Source organism: Triticum urartu, chromosome 2 (assembly GCF_003073215.2).
Source record: "Triticum urartu cultivar G1812 chromosome 2, Tu2.1, whole genome shotgun sequence".
Classification (NCBI taxonomy): domain Eukaryota; kingdom Viridiplantae; phylum Streptophyta; class Magnoliopsida; order Poales; family Poaceae; genus Triticum; species Triticum urartu.
The window spans coordinates 204,084,623-204,112,489 of NC_053023.1; the positions used below are offsets into that span (position 1 = coordinate 204,084,623).

At 42.6% G+C, this 27,867-nt stretch overlaps 1 protein-coding gene and 1 long non-coding RNA gene across 21 annotated transcripts; one reads left to right on the plus strand and one right to left on the minus strand.

The window, feature by feature from the left end:
• Positions 1-203: 203 nt before the first annotated feature.
• On the plus strand, positions 204-1,487 carry LOC125536776. Its single transcript, XR_007295224.1, has 2 exons — positions 204-888; positions 1,038-1,487. It is a non-coding gene; the product is annotated as an uncharacterized LOC125536776 (long non-coding RNA).
• A 15,311-nt stretch (positions 1,488-16,798) lies between these two features.
• LOC125536777 lies at positions 16,799-25,599 on the minus strand. Of its 20 annotated transcripts, none has more exons than XM_048700037.1 (6): positions 25,132-25,599; positions 24,861-24,968; positions 24,521-24,629; positions 22,162-24,396; positions 20,381-22,055; positions 16,799-20,134 (listed from the first exon to the last, which is right to left on the minus strand). In XM_048700037.1, the coding sequence occupies exons 5-6, from the start codon at positions 21,349-21,351 to the stop codon at positions 19,606-19,608; spliced, it is 1,500 nt and encodes a 499-aa protein (XP_048555994.1). In that variant the 5' UTR covers positions 21,352-22,055; positions 22,162-24,396; positions 24,521-24,629; positions 24,861-24,968; positions 25,132-25,599; the 3' UTR covers positions 16,799-19,605. The 20 variants fall into 20 exon arrangements, 18 of the variants coding, with proteins under 18 accessions (XP_048555994.1, XP_048555995.1, XP_048555992.1 ...); XM_048700038.1 differs by having other exon boundaries at positions 24,521-24,680; XM_048700035.1 differs by having other exon boundaries at positions 24,861-24,975.
• Positions 25,600-27,867: the final 2,268 nt, after the last annotated feature.

Genomic DNA, 27,867 nt, shown 5'->3' on the forward strand with positions numbered 1-27,867 from the left:
CATCCTAACTCACCTGCGTAGGATGTACTGATAATGATGATGGAGATGCTGTGCAGAAGCCATATATGTGTGTGTGTGTGTGTGATAGCACTATTCTAATCCTGGAATTAGAATAACTATTTGGATCATAGCGCCCCTATATAGGCCCGCTGGACATGTTTCAGAACCGACGGGCTGAAAAAAATCCAACCCACCCCCCCCCCTACCGTACCTCTCCCCAACCCCCCCAACCCCCCCCACCACATCCTTCAGGCGCGCCGCCACCCGCGCCATCTCCTGGCGCCGCCGCCGCCCGCGCCTTCGCTTGGCGCCGCTGACCGCCTCCTCCCGGCGCGCCACCGCCCCACCTTGCCTTCTCCTGGCGAGTCCTTGCCCCGACTCCCCCCAACGAACTGCCCCCACCTCCTCCTAGCGTCGCCGCCCCTGCATCCTCCTGGCCCGCAGCTGATCTCGCCTCTTTCCGGCGAGAGTCCAACCCGCAACTATTCGTCGCGCTGCCTTTTCCATGTCGGCCGCCTCCTTCTCCCCCCTCCACTACGCGCCACCGCCGCCGCCCATGCGCGGCCTCGATCCGGTGCCGCCGCCCACCACTACCAAGACCCCGGCCCATCGCCGCCCACCAGCACAATGCCCCTCTGCGCACAAATCCGACCTTCCCTCTGCTCCGGCGCAACCTTCCATCCCCTCCGGTGCGGCCTGCCCTCTCATCTGGTGTGCCCTCCTCCAGCGCGCCTGCACTCTGCTCCGTCGGCACAGAGACCGAGCACCTCCTCCTCCAGCGAGCTCCTCCATCCCCAACTTGTCCTTGAATGCGGACGCTGCACCGCGCAGATTCCTACCCACCGTTCCTCCTCTCTGCTTCTTCACTCTTAACTTCTCTAGATTTTGGTGTGTGCACGCAAAATGTTCACTAAAATTTCTTAGTGCACTAGTACCGGTTTTGTGTATTCCTTTTCCCTTCTAGCTTAGTCTTTTCTTGCTAATTGATATAGCTTGGATTACTTAAGGGTGTTTTTCATGTGTGTTCTACCCTTTAGGTTGAATTTCAGCCTGCATCCCCGACGTAGGGATGCTCCGGCTCCTCCCCCGCTTGCTGCCAGGTCTGTCTCTCCTTCCTCCCCTACTTGACGTCCTGTGCGGTGGTGGATGTGGCTACTTGATGGAGTGAAGCCGGCCTCCGAGCACTGGTAGTTGCACTGCAACCTGCAAAAAAAAGGAACAACCGCAAGTTCAGAATCAGAAAAATGAGAAGTTCAAGAAGAATAAAGGCACTGCCTTCACTCACATGCTTGCAAACTACTAGGTTGTAGCTTGTATGTTGTTTGCAACTATCTTTAATTTCTTTAGTAGCTCGTACACATTTTGCCAAAATCTAGTACTTTCAGAATGGTAAAGTTGATAGTTGGCCTATAGGGACAACCATGTTGATGGCGATTGAAAAAGGATTCTGAAATAATATTATTGAGACTGAAGATCAAGTTTGATAATGCACGATGTTAGAGGATTCCAGGGCTTTTTCTGAGGTGTTTGATGGCTTCTGAGAAATGCGTTCATATCTCACAAGTTTCAGGGTTCAAGTTCATCTATATAAGAAGGAATGCCAATTTTTTTGCACATCTGTGTGAAAGAGGCACTGAACCTTGATCTGCTCGCTATTTCTTTTCTTGTAACACCTAGCTACATCACGTGGTTTCAATCACAGTTATTTTTGGCTGCCATGGCCCGACACCTCCTCCATGTCAGTGCTGCCGTCATGACCTAGCCTACATTTTTTGGTTGCTGCTAGCTGTTGTTGTTGCGTCCTGCCTCGCCATCTAACTGATGTTAGTGCGCTGCTGCTGCAGTTTAGCTAGAGTGGGAGAGAGATTTCTTTGAGAGTTTAGCTGCTGTTGCTGTCCTTAATTTTTGTTTTCAAACTTGTTGGTTAAAGATAATGATGTTGCTTTCTACAGATGGCCTTCCTGTAGATGTATCATTCTCCATCCGCTCAGAAGCTTCAACATTCTGAATTATCATAACAAAATAAAAATACAATCTTAGTGTGCTTTATCATGTTTCCGGTAAAAGTAATTTTTTGACGTACAAAGGGAAATTCATAGCATATTGAAAACAAACCAAACATGATCTTACTTGTAGAAATGGAGTACGGTGTACTATTTTCCTGAATTGCAACATTTGGAACATCAGTAAATGTGTATTGGTAGCTTTACTCGCCATTTTACCATGCAACTTCAACTTCTGCAGTTTCAGATTTCATTAGCTACTCCTCACCAGTTTCATTTATCGGACATTTTCTCTTTCTAATTGAATAATCAACAGTTTATGAGGTTACCATAAAGGTCAATTTTTTGACTCCGCTAACTTCTAGCACATCAAAAGCAGCAGTGACCTTTTGCTAGCAGAGCCAAAAATACTAGTTTAAACCTACACATTGCAAGATGAGTAGTTGTTAAAATTGGGCAACAAATGCTAATGCCATCATTACGCAACACATACAAATTGTTTCCTCCTCATTAGGTGCCCACAGTTCGTCAGATGTACGGAGAGCATGCAAAGTTTGTGAAAGAAAGTTTTGGAAACACCTTTCAGCAAAAATAAAACACTGAAAAAACCCATTTATCAAATATTATGGACCACAATGGGGCGAGGAGGTTGAGCTTCTCTCCCATGATCGTGCTCTTTTTTGGTCGAGCTTCCATGCTCTTTAACAAATAAGTTCAAATATAATAAATCACAAGCGTTCCTATCCTTGTGTGCTTGCATTTTGTGTGTGTTCGTGCAAAAAAACAGGTGGTTCTAGAAAGAAGTTCAAATATAATAAATAAAAAAGTTCAAGAACATGTGACACGATAGAAAGTCTCGTGTACGAAATTGATACGCACAAAGAAAACTATCATATATGTCCTTTATGTGACACAATCAATTCCTGGAAGTTTATATGTAAAAAAAGAAAAAACCACTTTAAGAAAAAAAACAATTGAAAAATTTACCACAAAAACTACACAAATTTATCAAAACACAAAATCAATTTTCCCCCATTTAAATAAAATAAAAACAAGAACAAATTGAAACAATAACGAAATTCAATGTTATTTTTTCTGTTTCTAAAAACTAAAAGCGAAGAAGTTCAAATTGAAAAAACCAAGAAATTCCAGATTAAAAAATAGAGAAGTGCACTACTTATTAAAATGGATTTCCCTGTATCCACAAAAGACCTTGAAGTTCAAATTTAGAAAATGAGGTGGTTCAATGTCTAATTTAATTTTTTTTCCTTTTGAATAACAAATTAAAAAATCATTTCTAAAAAAACTAAGAAGGTCAAACAACAATAAGAGAGAAGTACAAGGTTTAAAAACACGAAAACTTAATGATTCTAAAAAACCAGGAAGTTCAAAAATAAAAAATTAACTTTTATAAAAAGGATTTTTTTATTTTGCAAAAAATAAAATAAAAGAGAAGTTCAAATTAAATTAACAGAGCGGTTCAACATTCATAAAAAAATAAAATATTTCTCACTTCTAAAACAATAAAAACACGAATAAACCAAGAAGTTGTACGATGTTTATTATAAAACTAGGGCTTTTCCGTTACAAATGAATAACACCAAGAAGTCCAAATTGAAAAAACCAAGAAGTTCCATTTAAAAAATATAATAGTTCAATTGCATGTTAAAAAGAGAGGAAAAACAACAACATTTTTGCCATTTTTAAAACTGCCCTCAAACGGCGATGAATTGGTAACACTTGTCTACATGAAAAAGTTGCTCCTATTCATAAGCTTTCCAACGGTATATTATATGCTACATTCCGATGTATAGTTTAAAAGTTTCATGTATACCAATTAAAACATGTTTTTATGTATTGAAAAAATTCTTTTGAACCGTCAAGAGTATGAAAAAATGATCAACTTGGAAAAGTTGTGTGTTTTCAACGGCTTTCCATCGGTATATAATTTGCTCAATTCCGGTAAGTGGTTGGGGAGTTACGGGTAAAAAACAACACATGAAAAACATAGTGAAGTTCAAAAAGAACTGCTCCAGAAGTTCAACCTCTTCATTAAGTGCATTTTCAGAGACTCTGTTTTTCCAATGAAGGTAGAACGCATGATCTCAGAAATTCAGATTGATAACTGCCAGAAATTCACGTACTACACGGTGTGCATTTTGTATTACAAAAGAATGAAAATGCAAAGCCTAAAGTTTTGTTGCTAGAAGTTTAAGTGCTCGTCCCAAGAAAGTTCAAAAATTCTTGTGAGAGAGGTTGAACAAAAATATGTGACATAAGTTCAAGGTGAAAATAATGAGAAGTTCAACTACTGCAAGGAATGCATTTCAGGTGAGGATAAAAGTATAGAAAAATAAAAGCTTAAAAGGTTTGTTGAAATAAATGCAAGTGCTCTGTCCGGAGAAGTTCAAAAATTCTTGCGAGAGAGGTTTACCTTGTATTTTCATGTTCGGTTTTTTCCATATAAAAATTGAATACAATTCTTTACTCAAAAAATAAAAAGGTAAAGTTCAAATTGAAATAACAGAGAAGTTCAGAGATTATTAAAACCTAGGGTTTACCTATTCAAAAAATAAAACACAACAAAAAAATGTGTGCTAGAAGTTCAAGTGCTCGTCGAGGAAAATTTCAAAAAATTCTTGTGAGAGAGGTTCACCGTGTATTTAAAATACATAAAAATATGTTGTTTTTTGTTTTAAAATAATTCTCTCAAACTAGAGAGAAGTTCAAAGTGATAACAACTGGAAGTTCACATACTACATGGTGTGTATTTCATATAAGAAAAATACAATAAAGTGAAACAGAGTGAAGTTCAAACAGACATGCCCCAGAAGCTCAACTACTTCAATTAGTGCAAAAAACAGCATGTCAAAAACAGAGTGAAGTTCAAACAGACATGCCCGAGAAGTACAACTACTTCACGCAATGCTTTTCCATTCACGATGAAGGAAGAAATCATGATCTCGTCATTTTATAATTTACTTCAAAACGGCAGGAATATCATTTGTGTAAGTTCAAGTCCTCGGTCAGAGAAAGTTCAAAAAAATATTGTGAGAGAGATTTCTACAAAAGGAATATCATTTGTGTAACACTGACGAATGGATGAGAAAATTACAAATGAAAATACGTCACAGAAGTTCAACGTGAAAACAGCAGGAAGTTCAACTACTACGTAGAATGAATTTCAGATAAAAAAAACTTTTAAAATCGTCACGAGTATGAAAAAATGATCAACACGCGGAAGTTGCGTGTTTACAGTAGTTTTCCATCGGTATATCACTTGCTCAATTCCGGCGAGTGGATGGAGAGCTACGAGCAGTGGATCGAGAGCTACGAGCAAAAAAAGCACGTGAAAAACAGAGTGAAGTTCAAGTAAACATGACGAGAAGTTCAAGTTCTTCACGCAGTGCATTTTTGAAGAATCTGTTTCGCGATAGAGGCAGAACGAACGATCCCGCCGTTTTCAAAATTAGTTGAAATGGCTAGGAATCAGAGAAAACCATCAACATGAAAAAGTTTCGCATTTTCCATAGCTTTTCAACGGTATATTATTTGCCCCATTCCGATAAAATTTGTAAAAATTACAACAAAAATGACATAAAACTGTTATGAATTGGGAGAAATAATATATACCAAAAAGTTTTGCATTTTCTCAAGCTTTCCAACGCCATATCATTTGCTGCATTCAGACGTAAGGTTAAAAAATTAGCTCGAAAATACAAACTCGATGGAAATTGTACCATTTTCTAAATTACTTTTAAACCGTTCAAAATTAGAAAAAACTTTCGACAAGAGAAAGTAGCGCATTTTCATAAGCTTTCCAACGTCATATCATTTGCCTCAATTGGATTAGTCGTTTAGAAATGCCATCAAAAATAGTAACTCAGTTGTTCGGTTTGCGAAGAGTTTATGATTTTCCATATTACTCTTTAACCATAAGGAATTAGAGAAAACTTTCAACATGTGGAAGGAGCAGCTTTACAGCAGCTTTCCAACGCCATATTATTTGCCTCATTCCAATAAACGGTTTAGAAATGCGATCGAAAATACCGTTCACATTTTTTGTATGAAGAAAAATGGTTTTCAAAATTGCTCTTAAACTGCTTACATTTTGCCAAAAATTTAACTTGGGTCATGATACTGGTGTCCATAGCTTTCCAACGGTATATTGCAAGCCCCATTTGGGCAATGTTGGCGGAAGTTCAACCTAGCACTAGGAGAAGTTCAGGTCGAACAACTCAGATAGTAAAATTACAAAAAACGCAATTTCATCACGACCCGAGAACAAAATCCGCCAACGAGCGAGATTCCTATTTAAAACTGTTATTTAGTTGCTAAAAATGTTTCTAGATTACACTAGCATCATATAGAACACGACTAACCAGAATAATTCGCGGGGGAAGCCACGGTTGTGAAGATAGCCCGAAGGTCAGGTTCGTACAGAGGGAAGTTCAGGCGCATTACTCAGGCAGTGCAGGTTGTGATCAGAATATTATTCTGATCCCGTGATCAGAATAGTGTTTATATATATATATATATATATATATATATATATATATATATATATTCGTGCTATTCGTCACCCTAGGTGAGAAATAGTTATTCTTCACCCCCTCTCTATTTTGATGTCAATGCACCGTATTTTTAGGTTTCGTAAATTTTGTCTTATTTCATACGTAAAAATAGAATGTAAGAAAATATATAGTCGCTGTAAAAATATTTTATGTTACGTAAAATTACAAACGTAAAAACATAGTGAAAAACATACGTAAAATGCGATATTTTTTGTCTTATAACCTTTTTTTCTTATACCAAATTTTACGTAGTGAATCAATATGAATGTAACTATTTGTATTCCAAACATAATTTATTTATGAAGGGATCGTAAGATTACCTCGGGTGAATAATTACTTATTCTGCATCCTGGGTGATAAATATTATTACTATATATATATCAATTAGGCTGCAAGTGTGTACTTATTGGTGAAAGTGTTGTCCAATGGGAATTATATTTTGGGGTCGCGCTATTTGTCACCCTGGATGAGGAATAGTTATTCTTCACCCCCTCTCTATTTTGATGTCAATGCACTGTATTTTTAGGTTTCGTAAATTTTGTCTTATTTCATACGTAAAAAGAGAACGTAAGAAAATATATACTCTCTCTAAAAAATATTTTATGTTACGTAAAATTACAAACGTAAAAATATAGTGAAAACATACATAAAATGCGATATTTTTATCTTATAACCTATTTTTTTTCTTATACCAAATTTTACGTAGTGAATCAATATGAATGTAACTATTTGTATTCCAAATGTAATTTATTTATGAAGCGATCGTTAGATTACCTCGGATGAATAATTACTTATTCTGCATCCTGGGTGATAAATATTATTACTATATATATATCAATTAGGCTTCAAGTGTGTACTTGTTGGTAAAAATGTTGTCCAATGAGAATTATATTTTGTATTACTCATGTAGTCTACAAAGTCTGTCGCACAACCTTGTAACTTCTTACCCCATTTCTAAATTTGTACTAGTCCTCTATACCGTATATTGCGCTACTCGTACTACTACCTCCCTCCTGGTTTACTGGTCCCCTTCGTAATTTGTGTCAAATTTTGACCATAAATTTCTTCAACTAAATGTTAATGCATGTCACAAAAAAATATATCGTTTTATTCGTATTTGAACATAGTTTCCAATGGAATAATTTTCGGTGACACCTATGGTTAAAATGTGACACTAAATACGACTAGTAAGTAGTATAGTAGCAGTACTAGTATACGTCGGTCAAATTATTCATCATGTCCACACATTGAATTGACGTGACAACACACTGCGCGTGAGGTGACACAAGAATCCCGGCGGTGTCTTCGGGTATTGGAGTACCACTTATCTGTCGAAATCTTTCATCATTCACTTAAAATAGTCGATTGATCATACATTGAGTACCATATAACTGGAATTAACCGATGCAAGTCCAAGAAGGATTGGTCGGTGTTGCCGGCTGGCGTCAAGTTCGATCTCACGAATCAGGAGCTGATCAAGCACCTTGAGGCCAAAGTGACTGCTGACAGCGCGAGATCTCACCCTCTCATCAATTTTTTCATACCAACCATCGACAGCGAGCACGGCATATGCTACACCCATCCTGAGAAACTTCCAGGTAAGACACCGATCGGCCGTCTACTTGCGCAAACATATTCCTTTGTTCATAGCTCTATTTTTCTTTTCAGACGCAGACCTAGTGAAGCAATTACAATTTGATAGTTAATAAAAAGTGAAACAAGTGACTGCAATACCAAAGATGTTATGAAAATGCCAACCACGTACACTAAAACATGTATTCGACAATACTGCAGGTATCACACTGAGTGGCCTAAGCAAGCATTTCTTCCAGCACAACTCTAGGGTGTTCAAAAGGGGCAAGTGGACGCGTCACAAGATACAGTCGGAGTGCGGCACGCACGCGATGTGGCACAAGACCAGCAATACTTTGCCGATGGTGGTCAACGGACGGCAGATGGGTAGCAAAAAGGTTCTGGTGCTGCACACCAACAAGAACTTCGACTAGCAGAGGACCAACTGGGTGATGCACCAATACCACCTCGGGGACCTGGAGCAAGAGAAGGAGCAGGAGCTGGTCCTCTGCAAGATTTTCTACCAGGCGAACACTAGGGCCAGAGTAAAAAGATTATAAGTTAGTTTGATATTGGTACTTATACTACCTTGTTGTCCGCAAGTTGGTATTGTTGTTAACGATCTTTCAGTATGAACTTGGCATTTGCTTCCAACCATCATGTCAAGGGTCGGCGTGGATATAAAGCTGAATCATTTGTTTCGAAACGAATTTTCAGGCACCTGATTTTTATTTGATGGGTAGCATAAGCACCTGCCGTTCGAATTTCCAGCTCTCCAAATTTTTCGAAACAAGTGCATGCACTTATTATCACGATGAAAAAACAATATACCTGATGCATCCCAGTTATTAGTCCGTACTTGCAGAATTCTCTCATTTGTTGAGCAGATATATTATTTTTTCAGGTCGAGCAAGTTTCAACTGGGCTGTAGACTGCCCAGGCTTGGTTTTGTTTTTAACAGGCCCAGCCCATAACGACAACGGGGCACAAAGATCCAGCAGGTATCTACTGGCCTCTAGCCCGCCAGCGTTAGTTATAATTTTTCTTACAACATCCACAGGCAATTTTTTACTGAATCGAACACACAACCCAGTTCTATTTTCCTCTTGAAACGCCATGTCCAACATCCATTTTCTAATCTCTAGCTATAGTTTTACTAGTTCATATACACGTATCATTATATTGAAAATACATAAAGTTCTTCATATTTACATCCTTATTATTGTTGTTGTTTTTCCTCCCAGCGCTGATTTTTTACCACTGATTTTCCCTTAAACCAATACAATTGTCCCATGTCTTATTTGCTTACAAAAACAAGATGATTTTTTTAGCAAATCAATAAGTTCTTAAAAAATGTTTATCATTTCGGGATTACAACAGTTCGGACTCCTCCGAAATATGCAAAATAAGGTTGAACTTTTTAACTGTGGTCCTGGGCAAAAAATGGGTTGTAATAAATTACTTAAGAATTAGCAAATGGGCTGCAAATTATAAAAAAATTAGCAAATGGGCTCTATGTTGTCTGCCCTAGATTTGGAGGCTGACTTGTAGGCCTACTAAGTTCATGCGTACACAAGGTTTCTCAAAAAAGAAACTTAGTCAACAATCGACTCTACCAGCGTCAGACCGTTAGATGTCAATCTAACGGCAATAGTGCTTCTTCAGTCTCTGATCTTCCTGCTCCAGCCGCCCAAACCAGTGCCGACGGAACCGCTTGCTCCCGCCTCCCGTGGTCGGTTGTGCTGTCGGGCAGGCCTCACGGCCCCACCATACTCGCATCCCTGGCCTGTCTATCCCTCTACTCACCCACACCTCCTGTTATTTTCCGACGACGGCAGCCAAACCAGTCAACCCTCGTACTCCCCACCGCGTGGGCAGTCACTATTGTGTCTTCCCCGGCTCCGTGTCGTTCCCTTCATAGGCCTCGCCGTCGTCCACTGCCCTGGTGCTCTCGGCGCGGCGTGGTCAACGTGGTCAACGAACGACATCCATCAGAAGTGGACTGTACGTGGAGAGGCTGACAGCTGGGTCCATGGCTGTACACAAGGAAATGCCTCCTTACTACGCGCAAAATAATGATTCCTCCACCTGACATCTGGGACCCACCGGAAGGGCCTCTGTATTTTGCGAAAAAAAACATTCCCCCTGCTGACAGCTCAGACCCATCACCTATATCTTCGCACGCAAGGAAGTGCCTCCTTATTACGCACAAAAAAATGAATACCCCCTGCGTGGGAGGCTGGCTTGTGGGCCTACTAAGTTGACGGGGATGGAGGGCTTTGTCAACTTAGTCAATATGAATGATTCTAGCTCCAGTGACCGTACGATGTCCATCCAACAGCCGTAGTGCTTCTTCAACCTCTGGTCTTTTTGCTCCAGCCGCCCAAACCAGCGCCCGTCGTGCCGCGTGCTCCTGCCTCCCGTGGCCGGCTGTGATGCCGCGGAGGCCTCACCGCCCCCTACTACTCCCACCGCTGGCCAGGTCATCCGTTTCTACTCACTCACACACCCCGTTATTCTGCAGCGACGACAGCCTCACACCGCAGCCGAACCAATGAACCCTCGTCCTCCTCTCCGCGTGGGCTTCCACTGTCGCGTCTTCCCCGGCTCCACGTCATCCCCTTCTTAGGCCTCGCCGTCGTCCACCGCCGTGGTGCTCTCGGCACGACGTGGTCAATCTGGTCAAGGAACGACTTCCATCGGAAGAGTACTGTACGTGGAGAGGCTGACAGCTAGGTCCACGGCCGCAGAAAGGAAGTGCCTCCTTACTACGCACAAAATAATTATTCCTCCACCTGACAGCAGGGACCCACCGGATGGGCCACCATATTTCACGAAAAAAACGTTCCCCCCTTGACTGCTGGGACCCACCAGCTACATCTTCGCACGCAAGGAAGTGCCTGACAGTCGGGACCCACCTATTCGAAGTGTACATAGTGTTGTCATTCTAGTCGCGAATGTGTATGTACATACTGGCCGATGTAGAGGCGCGCACGTGTCGTAGTAGAGGCGCGCACGTAGCATGTACACGTACATACAATGGCCAGGGTGCAAGAAAGTAAATACGGTCATGTACGTACATACCGACGGGGTCTCGAACGCCTACTCGCGCATACGTACGGCCAGGGCTCGTGTACATGGCTGGGCCGAAATGGAGAAACTGCGTCGTCGTCGTGTTCATGGGGAGACAACCGGCTGGGTCGGAACAGAATGCGTTGTCGTGTTCATCGGGAGCCAACCGACTTGGACGGAACAGCCGATGGAAACGAGGCATGGCGTACCACAGAACGGAGGACACGGCCTTGTGTTCGACCGGCCACGGTCGAAACGGGATCTTGTTCATTGGGAGGGGTCTGGCGTACCGCAAAACGGAGGAAACGAACTTCTGTTGGACCTCCTACGATCGAAACGGGGTCCTGTTGACCAGGTAGGGTGTGGCGTACCGCAAAACGGAGGAAACGGACTTGTGTTGGAGCGCTACGATCGAAACGGGGGTCCTGTTCATCGGGAGGGGTGTGGCGTACCACAAAACGGAACTCCACAGGATACTGTTCATCTCCACCGTCGACCTCCTCCAGCCTCCACGGGCTACTGTTCATCCACCGTCGACCTTCTCCAGCCTCCACCTGTGACTGTTCATCCATGGGCTCCTGTTCATCCAGCCTCCACCGGCTACTGTTCATCCAGCCCTCTCCACGGGGTCCTGTTCAACCACCCCTCCACGAGCTACTATTCATCCAGCCCTCCACTGGCTACTGTTCAACCATCCCTCCACCGGCTACTGTTCAACCATCCCTCCACCGGCTACTGTTCAACCATCCCTCCACCGGGTCATGTTCATCCAGCCCTCCACGGGGTCCTGTTCATCCATCGGCTCGATCGATCGGGGTATTGTTCATCCAGCGGCAACGGCCTCTACTACCATGGGTTCCTGTTCATCCAACCCTCACCGGGAACTGTTCATCCAAACCTCCCAACAACGCTCATTGTTCATCCAAAGGCAGTATCGATCGGCTTCAGTTAGCAGCAGTAGCGAAGGAATCGCTCGATCGGGTTCAGTTAACAGCCATCGATCGATCGCTCGGGTTCAGTAACGCGTAGCCTGCAGTGCAATCCCTCGGGTTTAGTTAGAGCCCAATGCCTTGCTCGGGTTTAGTTAGAGCGCAACGCCTCGCACACACGCGCGTACGTACGAGAGAAATGTGCATCGCTCGGCCCCCGACCAGCCACCGTAACCGGGAACTCCCCGGTATTTTCCTCGCCCTCGCTTCTACCACGGTTTTTTCCGTCATGGACGGCCCAAAGAATGTCATGCAGCTGCGTCTCCGATGCGCCCAGGACGAAAAGCCCATTTTCTGTCATGATTTTTTGTCATAGAAGTAGGACCCCACCACATCTATGATGATACCGGGTTTTGTCATAATTATTGTCATAGAAGTGTCATAAGTATGACAGAAAAAAATCGTTCGGCCCAAAATGTCACGGATGTGTCTTTTTTGTAGTGTATTTGAGTTACGAGTTTTGGCCTTCATTTAAAATAACTAGTGGAACCGTTGCACCAAATGGCGCCGAGGCACGCTAAAGCCATGTCCGCGATGAAAAAAGGTTCCATGGTTTAATACCCTCTAATAGTAAACATGGTGGAATATTGTGTATAACGATATGAATATACATGGCTTAACTTTATGGTAAACGCTTGTATCCGGCGCGTCGGCCGAAACTTCGGCCGGTCGCGCGCGGACCGTATAATACAACGCGATTAAACGTTTCCATGTGCCCCCCAAGTCACACGCGCGCTATCACATGCCGCACCTGTTGGGTTGGTGGGTCTACGCAGCCACGCCGGCTTCCCTTATCTTCGCAAGTTGTCTCCTCCACCACTCTTTCTTCTTCCTCATCCCTGCTGCTGTTGTTCCTTTTTCTTCTTCCTCATGTCTGCGGCCACCTCTGCTTCCTGGTATAGCCACCTCTAGCGCCGCACTGGGCGAGCGTGCTGCGACGAGTCTCCTCCCCAGGAGACGCCCAGCGCCAGGAGCTGGGACCGCGCGTTGCCGGTGCTGCAAGCACAGTTTGTTCAACTGGAACGACACCGGCGGCGTGTTACGAAATTGCTACACCAGAGAGCTGAGAATGACGCACGCTACCTGCGGTGCTGCAACCGTTGATGCAATATGCTGGAACCTGCCAGCAGAAGAGTTGCAACCAGACGCGCATGCCATAATGGAATCGATACACGCCCGAGCTGGAACCGTGTTCTCGTGACGTTGGAACCATACCCCAAAGATGCTGGAACGGCGAGCCGACGATGCTTCAAAGCTCCATGCTGGCGGGGGAAATGTTCGAACCAGCATACAAAAATGTTGGAACCAACATCTACCAAAGCTACATCCATAGCAATGGTGCTACGCCCGCGGTCGATTTTTTTTGCTGGAACCGGCTACTTCCGGAGCTGCAAGCATGGTGTGCGGATGCTGGAACCATTACTGATGAAAGCTGGAACCGGTGTTTTTTTGCTTCAATCGATGAAGCGGTGCTGAAGACAACGACCGGTGCTGCCGCGGTAGCCTGCAACCGGCAGCAGCAAAAGCTACATCCGATGTTTGATTTTGTTGTGATGGTTATATGGGCAAATCAGCGACCCAGGAGGCGACGACGAGAGGGCAGTGCACAATGCCCCCGTGCGTCGGGTGTTGATAGCGAAGGTGGCGGGGCGACACAAGCCCGATGCTGCAACCACGGGGGGTGGTGGGCTGCAATCATGGCGGGGCGGCGCAAACCGGAGCAGTGACACGTCCATGGCTACGAGCTGCATGTTGAGGCATCCATGGCGAGGAAGCGAATGGTGATAGTGAGGCTGCACACCGTCAGCGACGAGGGGGCGCATCCATGGCAGGGAGCGGGGCGGCCTGCGGCGCTCGCCGTCGCTCTTCAATCTATGCGTGGTTGCTGCTTTTTCAGGATAAGATGCAAAGGAAGGGGATGAACAGAGGACTCAATCTAGACGGGTGGAAAGTAACACATCGAACACTCATGGTGCGACCGACCCAAACTTTGGGTCGGCGCGCCGGCGCCTAGTACCGCCCTAACTTTATAGAGTCTAATTTAAAACAAAAAAACATGGCTTGGTATGAAAAATGAAGATAGAATTGTCTTTCAAAATCTATACAATGAGTGTTTTGAAAATATTTATCTTTCTCGGTAAAAATAGGTTTTAGCAACTTCTTAGGCGTTTTGACAATTGTTGTGTACAATGAAAAACACACGCGCACACACACATACTTATTTGGTGGTATAACAGATCCTTATGTATGAAAAGGAAAACGTATTTGTGGCGTGCGTTAAAAAACATAAAAGAAAGTACATGCCCATTTTTTTAGACATATGCATGTCTTTTCTTTACTCCTTTATTAATTAGCTAAAAAGTGTGATTGATTGTACAGAGTTAAACTCATATAAAACTATAGAAGGAAAGATGGCAACAACAGAGTACAATTGTATTATGTGCAACAGTTGCCAAAATTAGTTAGCTAATAAATGGGTTGAAGGGAACCAAACATTATATAGTAGTTTATGCAACATCTCATTCTCCTAGAAAATGAGCCCACAGAAAAAACAAGCGGCCAACAACAAAAATACAATTGATTTGATACAACGATAAGAGAAATGAGTATAACAGTCAAAGAAACAAAAGATATAAATTAGTTTTTTAACCATGCAGGACAGTTGCCAGACTCATCCTGCTCTCGATTCTGGTCATCAGTGCGGGGAATCAACTCCTGACCAGCGACTTCAGCAACAACAGACAGCATGCTCCTTCGTCTTTATCCTTTAATACCGGAACTCAAAATCCCAGGAATCAAATACTCCCTCCATCCCAAAATAAGTGTCTCTCCTTTGTAATAACTTTATACTAAAGTTAGTACAAAGTTAAGACACTTATTTTAGGACGGAGGGAGTAACAGTCAACATCTCGGCTGCTCAGGGTGGCATTGATAGCAATGTGGCCCGTACTCCTGCCCATAAGTTTGACAAGACCGATGCCATTCACAGAGCTCACAACCTTCACATGTGCCGCATCGATCGCCTGCTGAGCAACCTCCACTGCAATTTGAAGCCCAAACGACCTGTCTATGACGCCAATGTCATTGTCCACAATTTTTGGGATCCTGTAAATTTGAGTATCGCCACGGCTCCTCTCATGGTTACATCTCCGCCAATCGCATAGATATGTGAATTGTCATAAAAGGAATATTCAGACAGGATAGTAAGATCAAGGCCTAATGAACAGGAACAATTGGCATTGTACTTAAATTTTTTTGACAATAAAAATAATTACACAGAAATCTTAATCCTGACTAACATGGACAATCATGAGTATTTCCAGACTTTTCTGTAATACACCATGATCCTTTAAATCACAGCTTTGAACAATTGTAGTACATTAGAGTAAGGCCCAGGTGATCCCAATCTTAAGTGCTTACGCATTCTGTACATCTCCGCATGATTTTGCAAGTATTGGCGACAACGCAACCCACAAAGCATGACATCAATCATCAGGCACGACCATGGATATATAAGTTAAAAGTGTAGTACTCGATCCGGTATATATCTGAAGAGAAACATACTATCAATTATCAAAGGATATTAAACATACGAAGTTGCTAAAAAATTCTGAGGATTGCCGTCTTGGTTTCTGATTGAACGCTAAAAGGGTCAATGATTAGGATAAAAATGTTGTAGGAATAGGAAAATCATAGAAAGTGAGATGACATACATCTCAATTCCTATAGAGGAAGAGATGTCATTTGATGCATAGCATAGGAATTTTTTCATTGAGTCTTAGCTAATGTTTTTTTTCCTCCAAAATATGAAGGATTGATTCCTATCCTATATAGGAATACGAATCCATTCCTACAAACCAAAAGGCCTCAAAGGAAATTTTCCTATGCAAATCCTATCCTATAGAAATCCTATGACATTCCTACAAACCAAAGAAGGCCTCAATGGTAAAATATGCAGCATAGCTTTACGGTCAATCCGTCGAGCACTTTTAAGGCACAATTAAATAGATTCACTTAGGAAAGAGCAGTTACAATGTATATTATCGTAGTATCATGTAGTAGTACTAACCAAGAAGAATTGTTTGATAGATCCGAGATTCTAAGTGATACTTGTAATCTTTTTCGTACCTAAAAGAAATAGCACCAAACCAATGTAGGAAAACAGGGTTGCCGTTCGTAAGAGCAAAATATGCAGCATAGCTTTACCATCAATCAGTTGAACACTTTTAAGGCACAAATAAATAAATTTGCTTAGAGTAGCTCAGCGGCGATGAACAACCAAGTGCCAAATTGATAACAATGCAGTAGCTCCGTGCCAAATCCAATGCATACTTTCTTATAGAAAATAAAGAGGAACTCAACCAAGCCTGTAAAAGCAATCATATTGCAGACGATAAGATACAAATGTTGCATGTGTATTTCATTCACAGAGCAAAAATGCCAGGTGAGTAATTTGCTGGCGGCAGAATGACATTAATAGCAGATGATGCTACATTCAAAACTGTTGAAGGGAAAGATGCAAAATTTGGTAAGCATTGCTACTCACCGGCACATCTTCTATGTATTATCAATACAGTAAAACAGACCAAGACCATAAAACTTTTTTTTTGAACAGAGAAAGGCACCCGAAGATACCAATATATTCAGCTCACAGAACATTTTACAGTCGAGATTACACCATCTGCTAGAATAAAGAGAAAGAAGAACTGCAGATGTAAAGAAAGAAGAGCTGAATAAAGACATATGAGAGAGCAAGGAACAAGACCCTTGCTAAAGAACAGCATGTCCTAAGAAACAAAGGAAGAGAAGGGGAAAAGAAAATTCCAGCTTTGACAGCAATCTCCTTCTTTCCAACAACCGAGCATAGACCATCATATCATGTTGAGATGAGGAACTTCCTAGAGCTATCAACTTTCTCCTAAAAGCAATACACCTTATGAAGCTGAATTCCTACAAAATTAAAATCAACAAGAGAGGCAGCTACAGGACATGATTCAGTGACATGAGAGTGAGAAGAGCAATTGAGTGTAGGTCCTCCAGCCATTTGAAAAACTTGATGAGCTAAATTGTGAGCCACCCCATTCAAATTCCTAGAAATATGAAAAACTTGGGGATTAAGATTAGAAGTAGAGTTTACAAAAGAAGCCACTTCTTTTCTAATATTCCAAGGAGTGGAAGAGTGAGCAATATTCCTGGCAGCAGCAACAGTGGCAAGAGAAAGAGAATCGGTTAAAAAAGTAGGAGTTTGAATGTTAAGGCAAGCCGCCAATTGAGCTGCACAAGCAAGAGCAATTGCTTCAGCTTGAAGAGGAGTGTCCATCGAAGGGCCTGAAGCTTGAACCTGAATATTTATTTCCCTATTAGAAGAAGGAAGACAAAAGTAAACTCCCACACCTGTGCGCAATTGACCTTGCCGAAATCCTGGAACTCTAGAAGTTCTGAAAGCAGCATCAGAAAACACTTTAGCACCATTAATGAGAAGGTCTGATTTGAGAGTATTGCCTTGCTTAGGAAGAGGAGAATTATCAGGTTGAGAAGCCTGCAAAGACTGAATATTAGTAGAAGGCAGAATCTCCTCTTGGAGAATATTATTCAAACTAGTAGCAGCAATTTTAATTTGGTAGGGAAAAGAAAATTTCCTCTCAAAGAGGAAATCATTTCTAGCCTTCCAAATGCACCACATAAAATTGAAAATATTTTGCAAAGATGCATAAGGATGGCCCATAGAAGCAAAGTGAATCAGAAGGGAATGCATTGAAGAGTGACCTTGCACAAGGATGTCAGATCTAAGAAACCAAGGAGCAGAGAACCAGGCCGCTCTAGCAAAGTCACAAAGAAAGAAAAGGTGAAACTCATCTTCTTGCTGAGCACATCTACAACAATTCTGCAAAATGTGAATAGAAAAACGGCCTGCTCTCATTCCTGTGGGCAAAGCTTTGCTAAGCATCCTCCAAGCAAAAGTTTTAACCTTGGGCAATAAATCTTTCTGCTTCCAAATAGTTTTAAGAAAAGCTTTCAAATCCAAAGGAACATCCAGAGAAGCAGTTCTAGGATTAGTATGAATGTCTTGTAAGCAAAGTTTATAAGCAGCTTTGGAAGAGCAAATACCATTGGGAGCCAAAGGCCAACAAAGAATATCAGCATTATCATCATCGAGAATATCAATGTTGATAATCTGAGTAGCCAAAGGTTGCTGAAAAAGAGAGAAAATGAGCTGACGGTTCCATTGCCTTTGCCCAGGCTGCCAAAGATCCCTAACCAAGGAGGGATAAATAAAGCCTGATGGTTGAGGAATGAGAAAATCATGAATAGAGTTCCAAAGATTGCACCAAGGCATGCTCCAAATAGAAACATTACCTTGGGTGAGTTGATAGAAGGCATGCTCTTTAAGTTTAGGAAGCATTTTTAAAATGGAAGCCAAAAGGCAGATTTAGGTGGATTATTAGTAGCTTTCCAAATAGAAGTGGTAGAAAAATATTTGGCTTGAAGAACACAATATAATTGGGAGGAGGGGTTTTTAGCTAACCTCCAAGCCGCAGCAAGAATAAGACTCTCATTGACGGCTTTTAGATTTCTGATTCCAAGACCACCTTCAGACTTGGAGTTGGTAATATCCTTCCATGCTCTGAGACAAAGACTCCTCTTAGAATCTGTTTCTCTAATCCCTGTCCACCAAAAATTCCTAATGATAGAAGTGAGCTTGGCAATAAAAATTTTTGAAAACAGAATGTTTGCCATATAGTAAACAGGGATAGCAGAAAAGACAGAGCGAATAAGTTCAAGACGGGCAGCATGAGATAGCATGTTAGCTTTATAAGAGGGGAGCTTATTTAAAAATTTATCCAAAACAAAGTTATAAGCAGCACCCCTATTCTTAGCAGGCAAAATTAAAGGATGACCAAGATGAGTGAAATTAGCATCAAGATTAGCAACAGGAAAGACTTGCTTAATATCATTAATAATATTCTGAGAAACATGATTGCTAAAGAGAATGGCAGATTTATTCCAGTTAGGAGTTTGACCAGAAAGAGCACAAAAGTGTTGAATAAGACTGGCCATCGTCTGAGCCTCCTGATAAGTAGCGTGCCCACACACCAGAAGATCATCTGCAAATAGAAGAGAATGGACAGAGGGGCAGTTTGGTCCAAGAGAAATTCCCTGCAATTGGTTAGCCTGCAAAGCTTCATTAAGCAAGATGGAAAGTTCATTAATTGTAAGAACAAACAAGTAAGGAGACATGGGACAGCCTTGTCGTATTCCTCTGAAGCTCTTAAATTTAGGAGAGGGCTGGCCATTAATGAGAACAGAGAATGAGGGAGATGAGACGCATGCATGAACCAAATTAACAAAATGACCATGCAGCCCTTTACGAGCCAGAGCAGAAACAATGAAATTTCATTCTAAACGATCAAAAGCTTTGGCAAGGTCAATCTTAAGCATAAAGGCATCATATTTCCAGGATTTAAGAGAAAACGAGTGAGCAATTTCTTGAGCAATGATAATGTTGTCACTAATACGTCTACCCTCAATAAATGCTTGTTGAGCTTGGTCAATGTAATCAGGAAGATGATGCTTAAGTCTATTCGCAAGAGACTTAGCAATGATTTTATAAAGCACATTACAAAGACTAATAGGACGGTAGTCCATGGGCACAAGAGGAACCAACTTCTTAGGGATAAGAGCAATATTGGTATCATTGATGTGAGGGGGAAGTGTAGCAGTATTATAGAAGTGAGTGACAAGCTGAGTTACCTCATCCCCAATCCAATCCCAAGTAGCTAAATAAAATTCTACATTGAACCCATCAGGACCAGGAGAAGCATTAAGCTTCATGTCTTTAAGAATCCGCAAAAGTTCAGTCTTGTCCGGAATAGAATAAGTAGGATCATTGTTGTCATTAGTCCAAATAGGGGAAGAAAAAGGCCTGCCAGCATAAGTGTTAGGAGAGGAAAATATGTGTCTGAAATAATTAATGAACGTTTGCATCATGGCCTCCGGTTTGAAATGAATATTGTCATGCTCATCTTTGATAGAACAAATAGTATTTCTTTTTCTACGTTTGAGCACAGTCTGATGGAAGAATTTTGTGTTGCGATCACCTTTTACAGCCCAAGACTTTTTACTTCTTTGCCTTTAAAACTGATTGAGTTTGGAAAGCGTAAGTTCATACCTATTAGTAAGAGTACTTTCCAAAACATGGTCCTGTTGGTGGAGAGGCAGCTGTTGCAAATCCTTGATTCTGGATTCTAGCTCAGCAAGTTCTTGTTGGAGAGGTTTTTTCTTCTTGCACCAGACTTTTAAAGATCCTGCCAAAGAAGATGACTTTGCAGCAAAAGAGGTCAGGGAACTAGAAATCCAATTATTTTTAGCAAAAGAGTGAAAATCTTTTTCCATAAGCCACCAGTTTTCAAATTTAAAAGATTGTCTAGGCCTAACAAGTTTACCTTCCGAGGAAATTAAAATGGGAGCATGGTCACCAAGAATAATAGGAAGATTCAGCACTTTAGTATTAGGATAAAAAGCGCACCAATCAAAATTGACCAAGCATCGATCAAGACGTTTATGAATGGGCTTAGAAGTATGTTGCCTACCACGCCAAGTATAAGCAGGACCACTATAACCAATATCAAACAGCCCACAATTTTTAACAAGAGACCTGAAAGCATTCATACGATAGAAGTTGATATTACCATCACACGCATCCACATCATTAAGGTCCCCCATACAAACCATGGGCTTTCCTAGGTTATCATAGACAAAATCAGCAACTTGGTCCCAGATGGCATTAGTCTGCTTGTGATACGGGTCACCATATATACAAATAAGACAAAAGTTGACCCCTGAAGCTGCATGAACTACATTTGCTAAAATATAGTGAAAAGCAGCAGCATGCACAGAAACTTTGAGCTCATCGGTCCACATAAGCCAAAGGCCACCTGAGGCACCTCTAGAAGGAACAACAAAGCCGTTGGCAACATCAAACCTATTAACAAGATCGACAGAACGGACTTTGGAAGACTTGATTTCTGAAACAAATGTTACCTGTGTCTTCGTAGACCGCATCAAGTTGGCAAGATAGAGCATCCTCTCACTGCCAAGGCTTCTGCCCATACCTCGGCAGTTCCAGGCGATGGCCCTCATAGCGCCCAAAAGATATCTGGAATCGAGACAGATAACTCTGCCTTCCTCACCCCCACTCTCCTGGCTCGGCGCGAGCCCGGGGTCACCCACAGCAAGGAGACGCCAGATCTGCGAAAATAAGGCCGTTGGGCAGAAGCTCCGGATCTGTGGCGAAAGTGGAGAGCAGCAGCAGGTCACTAACAGAATCGGAGGGCAGTGAGTATCACGGGGAGGGAAGAAGCAGAGAAGCAACAAAAGGGGATCTGGATGAGCAAGATGGATTGAGGGAACAAGGGGAAGTAGAGAGGAGACACAAAGGAGAAGGGAATCCGGGAGACGAGGGATGAGATAGGAGATCAGAGAAGGAAGGGGAGGAGAAGAAGCGGCATGACACCAGTCACCAGGAAATCGCCGGAAATCACCAAGGAGGCAGAGCACTAGACGGAGGAGCAGGGGAGCTCGCGGAGAAGACAGAGCGCAGGACAAGGGTACTGGATCTGGTCTCGCCGGACGCGGAGCAGGCGAGAGCTAGGAGATCAGGCCGGCGGCGGCCGGACGGCCACGCGCGAGCATGGCGGTCGCAGGAGCGCTCGGGCACGAATCGGCCTTGGGTGTCGCTCTGACCATAAAACTAAGTGGGGTGAGTGTGCTCACTGGGCTAGAGGTTGTGCTTGTGCAAGAACTCAACACGTCAGTCACGACACGGCCGCTGCAGTTGGAGAACACTGAAACATTAAAATACCTTATCTAAGTAAAAGGGTACAATTATAATACCATACGCAAGCTATTTATGGAACACACTATGGTGTTGAAGTGATGGAAAATTGTTACCTCGGAAATTTAATGGAATGCCAAGAAATATTTTCCAATATATAGCTCCGAACACCATCCTTTCACATGACTATAGCAAGAGGGCCTGAAATGAGAAGGTGGTAAGCAGATCAACCAATAATTTTATTTTGGAGAATACCTTGCTTATCAGTCATTACATGCAGTTGAGGCAATATCATGGACGGCCTGTTCTGGAATTCTCCAGCTCTCAACTTCACAAACTCCAGAATCAAAAAGCTGCAGAACGATTTAGCTCCTGGAAGCTAAATTCACGAAGCTGTTTCCGGCCGCAGTGCATTTTTGAGAAGCAACAAGAACCCAGCTCCACCTTTTACAGAATCTGGAGTTCTCTCTATTTACAAGATGTTTGCCATCGCCAAAGAAAACGTTTCGCCTGAGCCCTTCGACATACGCCCACGCTAGTGCACAGTACCGAGTCCTCCCACTCGATCTAATCGTTTTCCCTCTCCTGGGCTGCCTCCAGCCAGCCCAAAGGGGCGCCCAATGGGCTTTTTGCCTTCCAGCCGGGCTGCAGCGCTGAGAGAAGCCAGCTTCGCTGCCGAACCGTTTTCGATCGCTGGGCGAAGCGAGAAGCTCGCTCGAGAAGCTGAAGTTGCGGATTTGGTGGAGTTGGCAGAGTTTCAGAACAGGCCCTAATTCTTTTACTATCGAATGCTTGTGAAGTAGCCCTTTATAAAATCTGATGTATCATGAAATTTTTAATGATTAAGTGGAAGTACACACAAAATACAAAACTAACGCTCGCTGAGAATAGATGAAGAACCCCAAACTGGGTCCATCTTGCACTAAAAAATTGGAAATTGTGACAACAGACCTCCTACCTAACCAATTGTTTTTCCAGATTTAGGTATATTCGAGGTTGTGGCATCTTCTAATGCTGTATTCGTCTAATTATAATATCCAGTGACTTCCTACTCAGAAGATGAAGGTATCATATGTTGCAAATTCAAAAATGTTATCATGCATTGAACAACCAAAGATAAATTAGCAAAGGGTGGCATTAATATGAGTAGTAGAGAGGTGGGGAACCATGATCCTTCTTCATTCAGAGATTAACAACTGAGATTTTTTATTCCTGTACAAAGCAACACCGCACGCTCTATGTTTCAGCACAAGTGCATACTGCATTCAGAGATTAACAACTGAAATTTTCGATCTGGAGCCAATTAGATATATGGTAGCAGCTAGCATTCTTATTGAAGTGATTCTCACCGGAATCTATTTTGTATACAAAATTATAAGATGGATTATTTTGGGTTTACAGCTGCCATTATTAAGGCTCTGAACATGATACTATTTGCATTATAGTGGAGTGCTTTTAGACATATGCATAAAAGCAAACATTCGTTCTTATCATGTAACAGAGATACTGTTCTTTTGATAAGCGCTTTTTCTACCCATTTATAATAGGGACATGCTACTGCTTAGCTGCGCCTCTGTTTGCTGCCAATACTACGAACTATAATTTATGTGGGTGTACTTTATGCGTATATACACGATGTATAAAGCATGAACCTGGCAAGAAAAATACAAAGGAATATATGATGCTGCAGTATACCTATTTATCTAACTGAAATTAAGCCTACCACTTCCTGCTCTCTATTACTTCAGAATCATATGTATGAGAAAACACTGATACCCATTACTTTATACTGACAAGCTGCATGCTCCGGGACAAAGGTCTCGCACCATGTCACGCCGACAGCTCCTTTCTCTTCTCGAATCAACATCTTGATTTTGAGATGCAACATATAACCAGGTTTTTATCTTGATCCTAAACTAGTTCTGATCCTAAACTAATCTTGGAAACATTTTGTACCCAACATGCTTCAATCTGTACTCAGCGCATCAAAGGAAACAAAAAATGAATAACACCCAGTCGTGTAAATGCAGGGGCACTGAATTCAACTTACATTCCTATAATATTAAAATGACTGGAAGGTAAGAAGTGGTGGTCTTTTTATCTTGCCAATTGAGATATTAGCATACGAACTTCCAATGATGCTTCTGAAACACCAAATTCCTTATTACATATGCATCATGCCGCAATAAAATCTAGATGACGGCAATCTTCACAAAATGCAGATGGCACCTGCCTAAACTTGACACCATCAACCAGATGTAATTTCGATACCATGGGCAAAACTAAAAAAACAAGAGAGGAGTAAGCCGCTGCCTAGCAAACTTACCTCGAGGGACAGAGCATAACAACCCCTGCAAAATTATGAAGAAAAAATTCGTTCTTGTCAAACAAGAGAGGAAATCAAAAGGAAATGAAAAAAAAGATCCTTCTTCTCCGCTAATCTGAGAGGGATAAACAGAGGGTAAAATAACTCACAGAACCTATCTCTCCTTGACTGGTCTGTTAAGACCTCGGTTGTAGCAAAGGTATTTGTTCATGTTCCCCACAGACCACGGTGCAACCACAGCAAGGCAATGAACATGAACTGGAAGATGAAAGTCAGCACCAAATCAGGTAATATTGGAGGATGTCGGGTCTGCACTTCACATTTTACAATTCATAAGTGCACTCTTTTTTTTGTTCAAACAGAAAGTAATTAAGTATTAAGTCAAGCCTGGCCCCTCTAATGAAAAATTCCAAATAGCTAATCTAATATCCATACTCCAATCGTAAAGTTTGAACATAAAATCAAACAGAGGTAACAATCTCACTTTACCTGTAAATGGAATGCAACTAAGGAGATAATTTCCGTGGAGCAAATCGTTCCATCTTTCGGACAATTAACACAATGTATCTTAGCACAGAAATTCATCTACAGAAGTATCTGAAATCTTCCATCAATAGAAGAAACAAGTTTAAATATCCTTGATCTTGACATGCGTGCAAATCGGAAGAACATCAACGACATATAGATGCATAAATAACAAGATCAGGAGGAGATTAATGTGTGATGGGGGGAGAGAGAGAGGAGCCGAGGGGAAGCCCACCTTGGAATCAGCCATTGCTTGATGCTTGTGCCGCTCCCCAAAATCTGCCCGTGATTGCATGTCCCCGTCGCCGCACACATGGTGCTAGGCGGAGCCGTGCACCTTCTCCCTGCGTACCTCCTCGTACCGCACCATGTGCTCGTTACTGCCCTTCAGCGCGGACGTGACCCTCGCGGACGGCGGGCGGCCCATCAAGGCCGAGCTCTTGTACGCGCCACCGTTGTTGGCTGCGCTGGCCGCGGGGTTCCTCCTGTACAGAGGGGCTCTGGCTGAGTTGCTCCGGGGCCTCGCGGTGCGCTTCGCCGCCGGCGTGCTCAGGGTGGAGCATGTGAGGACGAAGGAGGAGAAGGAGCTTGGGGCGGACCAGGGAGGGGAGGATGCAGGAGGGCGCGGCTAGGGTTCGTGGGGGTGGCGGCTGAGACGAGGGAGGAGGGAGGGTGCGGGCGGGCGGCTGTGGGGATTGGGGGACAATGGGCTTTCCAGAGGCGCAACCGATCAGACCCTCACACCGACGAACCCAGCAATGCATGAGGACCCCACCGACGAAGCGGCCTACTGATACGTCTTCAATGTATCTATAATTTTTTATTATTCCATGTCCTCATATTATCAATTTTGAATGTTTTATATGCATTTATATACTATTTTATATGATTTTTGGGACTAGCCTATTAACCCAGAGCCCAGTGTCAGTTTCTGTTTTTACCTTATTTTAGAATATCGTACAAAAGGAAAACCAAACGGAGTTCAATTGACCTGAAACTTCACGAAACTTGTTTTTGGATCAGAAGAAGCCCAGAAGACTTGGAGTGCACGGCAGGGGATCTACGAGGAGGCCACGAGGCAGGGGGCGCGCCCACCCCCCTGGGTGCGCCCTCCACCCTCGTGGGCCCCTCGTGGCCCCCCTGACGTACTTCTTCCGCCTATATATATCTTCATATACCTTAAAAATATCCGGGAGCACAATAGATCGGGAGTTCCGCCGCCAGAAGCCTCCGTAGCTACCGAAAGCCAATCTAGACCCGTTCCGGCATCCTGCCGGAGGGGGATTTCTCTCCGGTGGTCATCTTCATCATTCCGGTGCTCTCCATGACGAGGAGGAAGTAGTTATCCCTCAGGGCTGAGGGTATGTACCAGTAGCTATGTGTTTGATCTCTCTCTCTCTCGTGTTTTTGATTTGGCACGATCTTGATGTATCGCGAGCTTTGCTATTATAGCTGGATCTTATGTTTCTTCTCCCCCTCTACTCTCTTGTAATGGATTGAGTTTCCCCTTTGAAGTTATCTTATCGGATTGAGTCTTTAAAGATTTGAGAACACTTGATGTATGTCTTGCCGTGCGTATCTGTGGTGACAATGGGATATCACGTGATTCACTTGATGTATGTTTTGGTGATCAACTTGCGGGTTCCGCCCATGAACCTATACATAGGGGTTGGCACACGTTTTCGTCGTGATTCTCCGGTAGAAACTTTGGGGCACTCTTTGAGATTCTATGTGTTGGTTGAATAGATGAATCTGAGATTGTGTGATACATATCGTATAATCATACTCACGGATACTTGAGGTGGCATTGGAGTATCTAGGTGACATTAGGGTTTTGGTTGATTTGTGTCTTAAGGTGTTATTCTAGTATGAACTCTAGGGTTGTTTGTGACACTTATAGGAATAGCCCAACGGATTGATTGGAAAGAATAACTTTGAGGTGGTTTCGTACCCTACCATAATCTCTTCGTTCGTTCTCCACTATTAGTGACTTTGGAGTGACTCTTTGTTGCATGTTGAGGGATAGTTATGTGATCCAATTATGTTAGTATTGTTGAGGGAACTTGCACTAGTGAAAGTATGAACCCTAGGCCTTATTTTCTAGCATTGCAATACCGTTTACGCTCGCTTTTACCATTAGTTACCTTACTGTTTTTATATTTTCAGACTACAAATACCCATATCTACTATCCATATACCACTTGTATCACCATCTCTTCGCCGAACTAGTGCGCCTATACAATTTACGATTGTATTGGGTGTGTTGGGGACACAGAGACTCTTTATTATTTGGTTGTAGGGTTGCTTGAGAGAGACCATCTTCATCCTACGCCTCCTACGGATTGATAAACCTTAGGTCATCCACTTGAGGGAAATTTGCTACTGTCCTACAAACCTCTGCACTTGGAGGCCCAACAACATCTACAAGAAGAAGATTGTGTAGTAGACATCAAGCTCCTTTCTGGCGCCGTTGCCGCGGAGGTGAGTGCTTGAAGGTATATCTTTAGATCTTGCAATCGAGTCTTTTAGTTTCTTGTTGTATCACTAATTTAGTTTATAAAAGAAAACTATGAAAAAAATGGAATTGAGTTTACCTCATACGCTTCATCTTTTTAATATCTTTCGTGAGTATGATGGAAAGGAAAATTGTGCTCAAGTGCTAGAGGAAGAAGTCTATAAAATGTTTGGCACTAAATATTTGAATGATGATCATGATTGCAATGTTGTTAGTATCAATTCCTTGAATATCCATGATGCTAATGATATGCAAAGCCACAAGTTTGGGGAAGCTATGTTTGATGAAGATGATATGTTTTTGTCTTCCAAGTTTTGATGAGCAAATTTATTATGATGAAAGCATGCCTCCTATCTATGATGATTATTGTGATGACACGTATGCTTTAAAGAATAATGATAACCATGAAACTTGTCATCTTGATCTTAATTTTCAATCACATGATAGTTATTTTGT

Coding starts and splice junctions, on each gene's coding strand:
- LOC125536777 (XM_048700044.1), bottom strand. CDS start 21,351: ATGAGGGCCATCGCCTGGAACTGCCGAGGTATGGGCAGAAGCCTTGGC. Junction 20,135..20,380: donor GAAAGTACTCTTACTAATAG/GTATGAACTTAC, acceptor TTATGCTGGCAG/GCCTTTTTCTTCCCCTATTT.